The following is a 13,742-nucleotide window of genomic DNA, read 5'->3' on the forward strand; positions in this document are numbered from 1 at the left end:
GCCATCAATGCACTGATAAAACAAAGAAAAAATTTCAAAAATTCTTCAGTTCGTGCTGTAAATACATGCGAAACATTCGTCCACTTTCGTGATATCAGCAAATTCACCTGTTTTCCGTAACACTAACACTTTCTACTTACATGGCCGATTGTAAAGTGAAGGGAAAACACAAGACAGAATTTATAAATATAGGTTTGGCTGGATTGCTGATTCTAGTGAATTGAAACTCTTCAGTGTAAGCAGATCATCCCTCAATCAAAAATGAAATTGAACGTTATGTAAGTCATTCATTTACGCTACTTTTTAACCTAGATCTACTAAAAATTGCATTTTTATTGTGTATTAAAGGCCCAAGGCACCACCAACAGTTTTACTTTCATATTTTATCGCAACTCGCTTCTATAATTTATGCATATAGTACTTTTATACACCCACACTTGTAGTTGTTATCGTAGATGAAGCGTCTAATCATCTATTTAAATCTTTTTCCTTTGCTTGCCGCCTCCAGCTGAATTGATAGATCCTTACGTAACAATGTGAAATCGGATTTTTTACGTTAAAGCTTTGGGGCCTTAGACGCATTTCACTTTAAACTTGTACTTGCCACTGATAATGAAGCTTAATTGCTCAAACAAAAATATGATTTATGCACATTTCTCTTTTGGAGCTGGAAATATGTCAAATATGCACGACTGGAAGGTCCTTTCTGAAGCAATTTGACATTGAACGCGCCAAAAAGAGAGGTCGCACTTAATGCAGACTTCCTTCTAGCAGCAGGAAATGAAAAAATGCATTTGGTTCTGCAAGACGGTGCGCATCACCAGCGAAATAAAATTAACCTCTTTAGCTCAGCGTCGAATTATGAAATCTGCGAATTTTACGCAACAAGTCTGTCAATAATTAAAACCGACTTATTATTTAAAAACTTGGGCAACGCCGTTTTCGACTGACTGGAAAAAGGCGGGCAAATCTTTTCAAATTGGGTTAATTGGATTCTTGTATTTCCTGCTGTCGCTAACAAGCTTGGATGATACAGATTATTATTAAAGTCATAATAATTTATATTTCGCAACCTTGATGGGGATAAAAGTTCTTGATCCTTTTTATTTTACAGAAATGTGAAAAAGTGGTTATGATTGCAACCTTAAGTAAAGCAGAGGCTTGTTTGATTTATTCCGTGCCCTTGAAGTTGGACCACTTTTAACACAAAATTACTAGAAATGTAATTTCCTAATTTGCTTAATTAGGTTGCCGGTTTATTAATGTAGAAGCAAATTCTTGTCCCATGTTGCTGTTCTGTTACTGCTTGCTTATTTTGTACTAACTCAATTTTACACCGCAAGAAATGTGTTCACCTTGATTAAAAAAAAAAAAAATATTTGCATTGCATAATAAACAAAACTTACTTAATCAGTACACACGTTTTAATCAGTGATTGAAGTAGCTAAAACATTATCCTTTTTTTTATTTTCAAAACTTAATTCAATCAGAAAAGTTTAGATTACTTAAAAAAGCACTTTTGTTCTATTTTTTTAGTCTAGTATTTTAAGTCTACATTTTGTAACTAACCTACCTATTTAATTTTTATTAATTTATTAAAAATAAATAAGGACAAGGAAAATACAAAAAAAATACTGTTATTGAACATTCAACGCCAAATATCCAATTTTTTTTAATTTTAATGTTTTAAATAATATACAACATTGACATTGAAACGTAACATTAACAATTATTTACTCTTAGCCTCACTAACAATTTAACCAGAAATGCCAATATCTGGGTCCTAAGTCGTCAGTGAAAAGAAAAGAAAACAATAAATAATTCATGCTCGAATTCTAAGGAGGAGAAAAAAATTTACGTTATCCTTTGCATAACATTAAAATAAATAATTATTGTTGGCACGTTAAAGACAACCAAAGTGCATACAGAAAACACATCACATCTTCTGAACTACACTGAAGAAAAATTTATCAATTACATGATTTTAGAAATGATAATAATAGTCAGGAGTTGTCGCCCTTGAACTTTTAAATTTTTGACTTATTTAAAACATTTCTTCGACTTTACACGTGACAAATTTTCATGTGATGACAATCTTGTTTTTCTAATAAACTGGTTCCCTAAAATTTCCAATCAATTTGCTTATTTGAAAATTAAATATTGTATTTTATAACCAGTGTCCCCAACCCTTATAATTCATGCCAGTCCTGAAATGTTAATAAGCAAATTCCAACAAAATGAAGGCGTTTTATTGCAAGTTGCAAAAGATTATGATTTATTTTTGGCAAATGGGCGTACATTTTTGCAGATTTCTATTCGCTTTGTGCTAGACACCCACTTGTCTCGTTACGTTATAATTACAAATAAGAAGACGTATTCCATCAGTTGCGGAACCCCTTATTATACTCTTATAGCTTGAATTTAAATGAGAGAAACTTTCTGATGGTATTAATGTTCTAAACAATTAAATGTTGCACACTATTATTACAATTTCAGATTTGGATGACTCTGTTATGTAATATTTCACTATTTCTGGCAATTCTTAGTTTGATGACGATTTTTTGCGAGTGCAATCCAAATGTGAAATTTCTTCGTCACAATGAAACTTGGCTCTAATCATTTGAGGGAAGCTTTCACTTCAACTCATCAAAATGATTACTAATTAGTAATGAAGCATGAGTAAGAAAGTCACTTCACTATTTGTACAAATGTTTATAATTTGATATTATTAACTTGTTAAAACTGGTTATGCAAACAACTGGGTGATGATGTCACTTTCGAAGAAACCTATCCCGAAAAAATCTCACTTGCTTAACATTGACATTGATGCTGACTGTTAATTTAGGACTTTTTGTCAATCCCTTCCATTGTAATAAAGGAAGAAATGTCAAACGTTGCGAAACGTAAGGATCGGTTGTTGCAAGGATGTTGAACAGGTTTATCGAAAGTGTAAGGCCCGACAAGAAAGGCGCTGCCAAGTATTCAATTAATACTGACATCACTGCCTGGAGCCGATTATTTCTACAAGATTATCGGCACCTTTGGCTTAAATCACAGTCAAGTAAACCGCGGTTCACTTATTCCTAAATCTAACGTCATGTCTGGAGCAAAACTGACTGAACAATTTTTAAATGTCTCGCCCAGAACCTTGACCAAAAATTGCATCACTTAAAGTGCAAACATACTTGAACATTTAGTACCACTTATTGTTTAATCTACTAGTGTACATGTCAGCCAAATAAATTACAAGCTGACCTATGACATCTCACTTTCACTGTGCAAACCACGTGAGATCATTTTTTCTAACTCATATTACCACACATGTGAAGTAGGTACTTACGGAGATTTGTACGTAACTGAATATTTATTTCATTTTACAATTTTCACTGTTCGCCAAATCAAGGTGATTTGGTTATTTTGAGCAGAAAATTGATGGTCTAGTTTACTCCATTTTAACCCAAAACGTATTAATTAACATTTTACATTATGAGTTATCGCAAATAGTTTCAAATGTTGAGGTAAAGAAACTTGTTGGATAAGTCGTAATTAATTAAATTTGATTTTGTTGTAATTGCTCGATAATTAATTAAAAAATATGTTTTTGCAGAGTGTTATTCGCTCTAGTCTTTTTAATAGCATTGACTTCAGCTCGACCGGCCGAAGAAGAATACGCAGAATACGAAGATGAGCCAGCGCCTCCACCAAAAAAAACTCCGGCACGAAGTTCCTTAATCGGTAGACGAAATCCCCTAGCTGGAAGGAGCAGCAAAACTACTTCAACGACAACAGCAGCACCTCCTGCGGTAATTACTTTGAGAAAACCGAAAATAGTGCCATTAAACTTGAACTAGTTGTTAAAATTTATTTGATGAAAACATGTGACCGGTTCTGATCGAGTCGCTCTTTGGCAATGAAATTTAAAACGCGTGTTTATTTCGGCGCCGAATTTGAGCCAATTCACAATTTATGAAAGCTGAGTAGAAAACCTGTCATGTTTTGAAACTCGCTGTAAATTTACCAGGTGACAATATGGTAATACCGTGGTGGCGCCTAAAAGTATTTCGACTTTCTTTTAACCTAGTACGAAAATGACTACATTGCATATCCGGCTGTCAGTTAAGAAAAGATAGGGCCATCAACCCGCAGTGCGTCACCAAGTGAGAGTCATTATCAATTTAACATCGACTTTCCACCGATTCAAGAATTCAGTGTAAATCGACATTTACATACCGTAATAAAATACAAAATTCACGATTTCACGCACAATAAACTAGTTCAAATTGCACAATCCAATCAAGTTTTCATGGCATCTAATTAACCAACTCGTTGAAATGTCGCTAGGAGGAAGAAGAGGAAGAAGCCGTCGATGAGGCTCAAGGGGAAGAGAAGCAAGAACAGACGAGTTCGACCACAGAAGCGCCGAAAAAGTTCCTCAAAGGGGGAATCGTGCGACCGTTCAGGAGCAACGACGACTTGCTGGCAACCTTGAAACGCCGCAGGGAACAGGCAGCTATCAGTATGTGGTTACAGGAAAATCAGAGCCGTGCTAATGGCGTTTTTTAGATAAACATTCCAAAGTTAACCACGCTAGTGAAGCGGAGGAGTCGGCTCCAGCCCCAGTACACAACGAGCCGGCCTCCAAACCGTCCAGACCCTCTGCAGGAAGAAGGAGATTTAACAGTGCGAAGAACAATGAGCCCACTGCCGAAGAGCAGCCTTCTTCCACCGCCGCCCCGGCCAGGACGGGCAGGAGATTTAGTTCTAGGAGCTAATCACAAAGACGCTGTTTAATTAAGACAATAAAATGTAAACTGTACAATAATAAACGTTTAGGAATGCGATAATTATGTGACGTTCAAATATTTGTAAGAATTAGAAATTAGTCTTCGTATAAACAAATTGTAAATAAATTTGATAAATATACCGATATTTACCCAAATTCAGTGATTTTATTATCAGAAATTTCAATTACAATCGTGCAGAAAAACTAGCAATGTTTCTAAAATTCAATTAATTAGAGGGTGATAATAATACATCATCTCTCCTTTACTCAATTAATTATTATCATCATTTTAACGTTTGAGATTTAAATGAATAATTTTTTTCTGGTTTTAAAATCAATAATAAAGTGTTAAATAGTCAGAGAACAAAAACTAGAGGCGCATAATTAGTGCTGTCTGTAATAGTATTCTCTTAGTCTGCGAGTCCTTTTCCTTATCCTATGAAGCTAAACATTACTAAACCAAAAAATTACTGACACAATATCTGATAAAATTGTTTATGAGTTATAGTGAAATAAATTCGAAACTCTAATAATTTTATTTCCCCAAATCACTTTCGGATGTTCTTCAAATTAACGAATAAAAGAATTCCAAACAATAGAGCTTTATTTCAAAAGGATTACAACCTTTAATGATCACATGTCTAAGTCAACATTAAAAAAAGCAAAAATTCGAATTTTTTCAGAAAACTTGTTTTCAGTCAGTTTACACAAAGATTGATATTGTATAAGGATTATCGGTGCAGAAAAAGGAATGAGCGGATTCTTTTATTTTTTGGAGGAGTATTGGTTTATAAAAATGATAGTTATTTTAAAATAATTGTTATAATAATTTTTGCATTGGGTAAATTATTCAAAATAAATTACCTACATTTATTGAATTGTAAAATAATATTGGCACAGTTTGGGCCTGCGTATAAAAATGTCTTAATTACCTTTCTAATAATTAAGTATAAAATATCCTTAAGCTCGAAATTATGCTAGATACGTAAGAGATAAATAAAGTATGTAATTACGTATGTACAAAATTATACTTTTATTGAAAATAATAGACAATACTCGCAATGTTTTATTTCATAGACTACAAAACAGTTTTTACGAATCTAGTTTAAGGAAAATAGTACATGTAAAATTTTGCTCAAAAACTTGAAAATAATAAATAACTTTATTCCTTTTTATTAAAATTACTCTAACTCAACTGAAAATCAAAAAAGTTTGCTGGTTCAAATTCACGATTTTCAATTATTCTTCAGCCTTAGTGGTGAGCTGCCGGTCTGGTGGCTAGTCTTCTCCTGCCTGCAAGCAATTTGTTTAATCCTCTAGGTTCCTCGGTGGTAGTACTGGACGCTTCAACTGCAGCTTCGGTTTCTTCGTGTTCTTCAGCTTCAGCTGCTTCGGTGCTCACTTCTTGTGGTGCTTCACTAGACGCAGCTTCCGTAGTTTGCCCAGGTCTCCTCCTTGCAAGCAGTGGATTCACACGACGGACTTGCACCGGAGTGCTCGCTGCAGCTTTGGGCCGGGCTTGCACGTTCACCCGGTGCTTGTTTTTCAATCTACCTAAAGGACTATTATCTACTGGAGCCGAAGATTCTTTATCCTAATTAAAACCAAAACATTTTTACTTAACTTTTTTACATAACACTTTAACATACTTTTTCTTCCGAAGCTTCAGAGTTCGTGTTAGTTGGTTGTTCCGCATCTCCCGTTGCATGGTCTTCGGCGGGAGCTTCCGTGGTGGTTGTACTTTGTCCAGGGCGGCTTCTGGCTAGATTTATTCGAGGTCCAGGTCTTAGGGGTCTTACGCCACTGCCTTGAACGCGTCTACTTCTGGCGGTGGTGCTCGCAGGTTCGGAGCTGGAAGCAGTTTCCTCGTCGTGAGATTCATTTTCGGGTGATTGTGTGGTGGTGGAACGTCCTCTAGTGCGAAGATTGAAGGATGAGCGAGGGCGTGTGAGAGATGGTCTTGATACTGGGGCTGAGGTGCTGCTAGGAGAGTCGTCGTTGGAGTCGGAAGGTGCAGCAGTTGTTCGGGTCCTGGAGCGCGTCGCGCCGAAGCGATTTCGGCTTAAAGTGGGCTGAAATTGACATAAAAAAATATTTTTTAACAACACTCAATACCCGTCAAGTAATGTAAATATTAGATATTTTTTATAATATGTGAAACAAACACTTTATCGCTGGAGGAACCTTAAGTAACTACTAAAAATAATTTTTAAATTAATCGTCTAAAGTAAGAAAAAAAAGTTTTAATAACAGCACTGCATTATAAAATCAATTCATTCACATTAACTATTCAAAATTAGGTTTGTAGTGAGTAAGTTCTCGTACCAATTATTTTATCACCGTTATTTTTATTCCACATATGGATTATTTAATAGCATGCGATAGTTACTGACTTGCATTTTAATGACTTGTATAATGAATCTAATATTTTCAATATCTTTGCTTGAATAAAACTATCAAAATATATTTTTACCTTTATTCGTTAATTTTATTCTCAGAAATTTTTATTACAAAACAAGCAGAAAAATGTCAATTTTTCAAAAATTTTACTTGTTATAAAGAGAGAAAAATAAAACCGCTATTACGTAAACCCTACTTACTTTTTGAACTATTTTTAGTTCATTTGTTAATTTTTATTAACATTCTTTACGTTTAAGATTTGTTTGAACCTAATACAGTTCTCATCGGCACTTCTCAGTCGACGAGCCCTTTTTACTTTCGAATAATTTTCAAACTCTCAGAACTACTAGTGTATATTTTTGCCTGTAAAAACCTTCTTTGTTTGAAATAATATTTATTTAAAAAATAGTTTCCAGTCGAACAAAGTACTGCCTTTTTCATCAAAAAAAAATACCGAGAAAATAAAACGTTGTCATTTCTTAATAAAAAATAAAAAATTTCTGGTATCCCTACTGACTGCGCCAATTAAGTTTGTAAGAGCAAAAAGTGTAGTTTTGTAAAAAAAAAAGTAACAACTGGCAGTATTTTTACCCGAGAGTGGCTCACTGGCTTGGATTCCTCCTTGGAAGCGTCATGTTCAACTGCCGCCTCCGTGGTCGACCTAGCCCCAGCTCTGTGTCTCCCTCCAAAGCTGGGTCTACTGAATTTACTTTTTGGTTTAGTTTCTGCATGTGCAGCTTCGGTCGTCGACGCAGAATGCGTAGTTTTCCTCCCACGTCCCTTAAATCTTCCTCGTCCGATTGGTGCTTCCGTCGTGGTTGTGGTCGTAGGAGCTGGTGTTGTGGTTGTGGTTGTTGTTGTCGTAGTTGTGGGAGTTGTAGTCTCAATAATTTGTTCGGTCGTGGGTTCCAAAGTTGTGACCTCGGTATCAGTTGCATTTTCCTCGCTACTGAAATCGCCCTCTTCTCCGGAGAGTTTCTGAGTCCCTTGGAGGATCGCATAGAGGTCGAGGGCCACTTTGTCCATGGCTGACATGGCTGTTGTCCCGGTTTCTTCGGCGGTTTCAGTCGAGGTTTCTTCTTTCTTTGGTTCTGGGAGATTGTCGGACGTGGCGATGGGTTCCTATAATTAAATTTTAATACGTTTCTGATAGTTTTGAAGGTGATGGAATTAAATTGATATTAGGATTAGTAATTACAGGTGGATCCACGCTTTCATTAGGCGTTGCTCCCAAGAAACGTACCGGTCCAGCTGGAAGGTCTGTCGGGAAGGACGGGCTGCTTCCGGAAGGTTCGGATCCTGGATGGGTGTTAAAGGAGGCATTGTCAACCAATTCCAAGGAAGGCCTTCTCACGTTGGCACGCGTGCGCCCCCGAGACCCCTAAACAAACAAGTTTTTATTTTGAATATGCATCAAGTTAATTCGTCTCCTTGACTTTTAATTGTGAACCGTTTTAACTCTTCTATTGTAACGGTGTCGTTTCAAGGTGATAACTAACCTGAGTTTCGTCCGAAACACTATCAGTGCTAGGTGCAGCCTCAGTAGTTGGCCTTCCTCTTCCCCGACCTCTTGTCGCTTTAGTTTCCTCTTCCGGTAAAGGCGTAGTGTTCAGATTGCGACTTCTTGGAGGAAACCTCGTATTAGCAGGAAGCCTTTCCTCGCTGACTTCTTCCTCGCCCAGTTGGCGGCCTCTAGTCTTGCCGCGGGACGAGGGCACAACTTCGTTGGCTTCAGGAGCTGCACTGGTTCGCTCCACAGCCCCTCGACTCTTGTTCGCAGCCTTAGCAGGCCCATCATGGGCATTGGTCACTTTCGCATCATCATCTTCGTCGTAGTAATAATAAACGTACTCGTATTCGTACTCCTGCCCATTGGGTGCCTTTTTGATCTGAATCCGCGATCGCTGTTTCTCGCTCCCACTAGCAACTAGAGGAATATCATCGTCGACTTTCTTGGGGACGCTGGCTCCAGTCGTCAAAACGGGGCTAGGACTAGTGACTTCAACTTCCTTAATCTCCTTTTTCGTCCTCTTGTTGCCTCTCCTCCGCGTCGTTCTCGCTGTGGTTTTCGGAGCTTCGGTCGTGCTAGTCTTGAGTTCGGTCTTGTATTTTTCTAAAAGTTTTTGCACGTCTAGTTTGATTGCACCAGCGGGGGCGGGAGCCGGGGCTTCGGCCGGATTGGCCGCTCGTTTGGTCTTAGTCTTAACATCGTCGTCGTTTTCGTTCAGGATGTATGTGAGAGATGGTGGAAGTTTGTGGGCGGTTTCGAAAGGACGCTCCTCACTTGTTAGCTTGTCTTTTCGTGCTATGGGACGGGCGCCTGAACCCGTGGTTTGCACGAAAACGTACTCTTCCCCAGGTTTAGGTTGTGTGATTACGTCCTCTCCAGGATGGGGGAAAGCGAAAGTTGCTACGGTCGTTACGCATACAAGTCTGAAATTGAAATTGGTATTTAGTGGAGTGTCTATTAAAAATATGCACTTTTTATTCAAATTTGAATTTTAAATTTGACTTTATGTTTAAACAAATGTATAAAAAGATGAGTATCTCGGCATTCCTTTACCTGCTAGCCGTCACAAAATTAACATAAGTATTTCCATGCGTGGTTGAATTTTGGCAAATAGTTTCGTTAAAATACTTTACTGTGGTTTTGATTTTGTGTAATTGAAATTAATGGAAAATCTTTACGTAAAATTTAAAATTGTGAAACACCGGTTTGTTCACGTTAATTTAATTGGTTTTAAATGCAAATGATTCTTGTTATTCCTAAGTACGAATTGACAGATACATGGTATTTTGAAATAAAATAAATGATTTTTCTCTTAAAATAAAAATATTTGGTATGTGACTCATTATGAACGAAATTAGACGTGGCATTATACTCGTAATTTGGGTAGGTTTCTTAGAAAGAATTTTAATATGTTTTTGTTTGCATTTTATTATACAACACAAAAATTTACTTTTCAAATTTAATTATACATTTCTGAGATAATTTCCTTGCACAACATGCGTGTCTTCCTAATTGTACTCCTTAATTTCATTCAGTCTGCACCTAAAAGTTGTCATTCCCTATACGACCACCAAAAATTTTTTAAAATACTTATTTGTTTTATATTTTTAATAACAATAAAAAATAAGTGTTTCTACAGTTCTAATAATACTTATCTGATTACAAAAAAAAATGTAGTCTTTGGTAGTCTTTTTAGTAAATAAATATTCACAAAACGAACAAAAGTGTTTGTTCGACAACATTTAAACATTTTTGAGAAAACTATTTCTCTATTTTACTATTTTAACTATTTTAAAATCAGTCTATAATTTGAAACCCGTTAAGATTAGTGTGAGCTAAAATTGTGCATAAATTATTATTTTCAGACTGCGATTTGTGCAAAGTAGCTAATGTTATATCGCAACAGTGTTTTTTGTAGGTACTGCTCCTAGTGCCGACAACAATTTGGAGAAATTTAGGTCATTTTGCAAACTCTGTTACATTGTTTCCATTTTCATTGCAATTGTGAAACACTAGTTTTATTTCTAGCCAATATTACTGCCAAAAATGCATTTTATTTAAACAAATATAAGTTAATATCTGAGTGAATGTGAAAAACAAACATAACTACATTATCCTGCTTCGTCTATAATAACAGCAATAAATTGCAAAGGCCAGATTTCGAAAAAAAAATGTGTCAAAGAAGAAGCAGCGTTATGTAATCAGGAGACAAACCAAAGGCATTTTATTCTGCCGTCTGCATTACGAGATAGCTTTCTAATCATAAGTATATTTAGATGTCACACAATTGATTTTTTATTATGCTAAGCATTTGCTATGCAGGCAATTACTTAACTTCTTTAATGTCACGTAAAGAAAGTAAACTTGTTAAAAGTTCTTAAAAGTGTATTTATCTTATCAAAATATGTTCCAATCACTTTCATTGTCAATGGGCAGTGGCGTCGATGCCATTGACACACAATCCCCATTGGGTTGGGTAAAAGAGAGTGAAAGATGGAGAAATTTGTTGATCAAGGTCAGATCACGACCTTCCGGACAGAAAGAAAGTTCCAGCCCCAAAAATATTTCCGAGATGTTTCATGCATTCGTACCTAAACACCGACAAGTATGCTGCATATAATTACAAACAACAATTATATTGTTTATGAGCACTTTTTATAGTCTGATTGTTAACATTTCCGTGAGATTTGCTGCATGTGTTCTAATTATCGATTTTAATAACAATACAAGAAACGCGCTATGGATTCGTGATCTTGGTGAAGATGAGTTCTATTATTTATTAGTTTCTCTTCATCAAGTGTGTAAGTGGAGTAATTATACTTTTCCGTTTCAGGTGGGAAACTGATCGGAATCGTGCCGAAGAAAATATCAAAATTCCGTCATTTTTCAGCTTCTTTAAATGGAGCTGATATCATTCATCGCCCTGATTCGGGCTAAATTTTGTTCCCATAATATTCGTGTTATGATTGCAATATTTTTCAACAAGTTGCAAAAGAACCAATATTACAATGTAATAATGCGGTCTCAAGCTACAAAAAGATAACCGCAGTCGACCACTTTCCCTCTTGAGAGATGTCTAACACTTATACACTACTTATTAATTCTGTCGAAGCGGTAAAAGTAAAAACCTTGAGTGAAGTAAAGTTCAAACTGCATATTTTGCTAACGGGGCATCCACGATCATAAATTTTAATGAAGATTCCGCGACCATTACAATGTTATATAAATACCCATCAAAAAGACTGTTTTTACACCTTAATGTTAAACAGAAGAAAACTTTTGCCTACATGAAGATACCACAGACCCAGCTGGTCACTCAAAGTGTTTTTTCTTGTTTTTGAAAGAAAGTCAAAGAATTCTTCACCACTTACATAAGTACACAAAATCGTCTTTCACTGCTACAAGACCGAAACTTTTTGTTTTATTATCAGCCACACAGAGTTTTAATTTCGATTAATACAGTTTTACATAATGTTTACTAATAACATTGTTAACAACATAATGTAAAGTTGACCATTACTTAATCGTACTTAATTAGTTTTACAGTAAAATGTGAAGCATAAATGTTTATAAATGACAGATGCCCTGCTTAACAAATTTAACTGATATTTAGACACAACCACTTTCTTTTTTCGAAATACGTGTTTCGTACAAACTACTATTTTGAGTGAGTAAGTTGATAATTATTAACCAATTTAAAAAAAGTTGCTTAAAGTATTTGCGAGAAGTCTTTGAACTATGTCTCTTTCTGCGTAGGTAGTGAGTGGGATTAGCAAACACACAGTAAAAAATGAAAAATAAAAATAAAAAAATGTACCTGTTCTCTTATTACCAAAATTTATTTATTGCAAATTTTGTGTGTGGTCTTCTGTGGTTACAGATTTTAATAATGTAACTATGCGAATGTAACCCAACAGGCTTTAGACGTGTTGCAACACTTAAAACCGAAAAAGTGTAACCCACTTAGCCGCAGTTTTATTTTTTAGGTGTATTTGTGACTTTTTCTCTCACTGTAAGTTTTCTACAAAGAACAGCAAAATCTTTTGTTTCGTGAAACTGATTAATTCTTGATTACGTGTTTAAACATATTGCCGCTCGTTACGTGAAATCGGCACCAAAGTTTCGACTTTCTTTATTGATCTTGTGTCCGAGTGCAGTTAAAAATTCTGAACTTACATGAGCAAAGTGCCTTGTGCCATTTTCAGTCTTTGCACTAAACTACGTTAAAATTAGGTTTAAAAAAATTGAGGGCGGCAATATTGCCGCGTGGATTGGCTGCACTAGGCACACTATGTCACTACAAAGCCCGGAATCTCACTCGTTACACACAACGCCACATGCCCAACAACACCACACAACTCCGTCGGGGCAACTTTCGCTATTGAGGCCCCGAGTAACCAGCAAGCTACTGTTAAACTGCCTTTTATAAGCGCTCTCTTTAGCCTGAAATAGATGCAAAGATGTCCCTGGATGTCATGCTGAAAAAACCGGACTTTTCGCGGAGACTTCAACGGGCAATCAGGCGCCGAAACGCTCGGTTTCATACTAGCTTTCGTGCTAATTATTTGCTCAAATAATTTCTAATCAATTTATTGATTTTTTACGTCGTTTCTCTGAACTTATTAATTAGTATGTGGCAAATATTATTGAAAATGTAAACCGTTTTTATTGGAGAAAGTGCAAACTGAAATGAAAATTTATAATCGAAGAAAAACAGTAAAGAACAATTCGCGATTTTGATAGCCTGGTATGTAATCTACCTGAGCTGCTTTAGAAAGTACCAGAAGTTCGCTCAAATTTTCGAAGTTTCGAGAGGGAAAATTCCCTGAAATGTAATCATTTGTGGCGTACTTAGTAATTCAAATACTACGAGTTCTCACAGCGGATAATAACCTTGATATTTCATAACGAATTTGCAACCAATACTAAAATGTCAAGTGATGCTTTTTCGTGGTAAAAATGCCAGTTTTTCACCGGTGAGGTGAGACTCCAGCGATCAAGAAAGTGAAAACCAATTTATGCAAATACTTGCTCAAGCCACGTCTTACT

At 36.0% G+C, this 13,742-nt stretch overlaps 2 protein-coding genes across 3 annotated transcripts; one reads left to right on the forward strand and one right to left on the reverse strand.

Annotated features, from left to right (window-relative positions):
• Positions 1–122: 122 nt before the first annotated feature.
• LOC100141724 (uncharacterized protein) lies at positions 123–4,939 on the forward strand. Its single transcript, XM_001807944.4, has 4 exons — positions 123–278; positions 3,608–3,803; positions 4,342–4,516; positions 4,564–4,939. Exons 1-4 carry the CDS (start codon positions 262–264, stop codon positions 4,770–4,772), a joined length of 597 nt encoding a protein of 198 aa, XP_001807996.1. The 5' UTR covers positions 123–261; the 3' UTR covers positions 4,773–4,939.
• A 430-nt stretch (positions 4,940–5,369) lies between these two features.
• On the reverse strand, positions 5,370–13,107 carry LOC656100 (mucin-2). Of its 2 annotated transcripts, none has more exons than XM_008195313.3 (6): positions 12,870–13,107; positions 8,683–9,616; positions 8,382–8,564; positions 7,775–8,305; positions 6,433–6,855; positions 5,370–6,377 (listed from the first exon to the last, which is right to left on the reverse strand). In XM_008195313.3, exons 1-6 carry the CDS (start codon positions 12,890–12,892, stop codon positions 6,036–6,038), a joined length of 2,436 nt encoding a protein of 811 aa, XP_008193535.2. In that variant the 5' UTR covers positions 12,893–13,107; the 3' UTR covers positions 5,370–6,035. The 2 variants fall into 2 exon arrangements, with proteins under 2 accessions (XP_008193535.2, XP_967744.2); XM_962651.5 differs by having other exon boundaries at positions 8,427–8,564; positions 12,870–13,106.
• Positions 13,108–13,742: the final 635 nt, after the last annotated feature.

The sequence above is a fragment of the Tribolium castaneum genome, chromosome 5, assembly GCF_031307605.1.
Source record: "Tribolium castaneum strain GA2 chromosome 5, icTriCast1.1, whole genome shotgun sequence".
In the NCBI taxonomy this organism is placed as follows: Eukaryota; Metazoa; Arthropoda; class Insecta; order Coleoptera; family Tenebrionidae; genus Tribolium; species Tribolium castaneum.

Excerpts from the sequence above, each read along its gene's own strand:
- LOC100141724 (XM_001807944.4), top strand. Across the intron at positions 3,804-4,341 it reads CAACAGCAGCACCTCCTGCG|GAGGAAGAAGAGGAAGAAGC; the intron begins GTAATTACTTTG and ends AAATGTCGCTAG. Across the intron at positions 4,517-4,563 it reads CAGGGAACAGGCAGCTATCA|ATAAACATTCCAAAGTTAAC; the intron begins GTATGTGGTTAC and ends GGCGTTTTTTAG.
- LOC656100 (XM_008195313.3), bottom strand. The coding sequence starts at position 12,892 with ATGGCACAAGGCACTTTGCTCAT. Across the intron at positions 9,617-12,869 it reads GCACAAGGCACTTTGCTCAT|ACTTGTATGCGTAACGACCG; the intron begins GTAAGTTCAGAA and ends TTTCAATTTCAG. Across the intron at positions 6,856-7,774 it reads AGCCAGTGAGCCACTCTCGG|CCCACTTTAAGCCGAAATCG; the intron begins GTAAAAATACTG and ends TGTCAATTTCAG.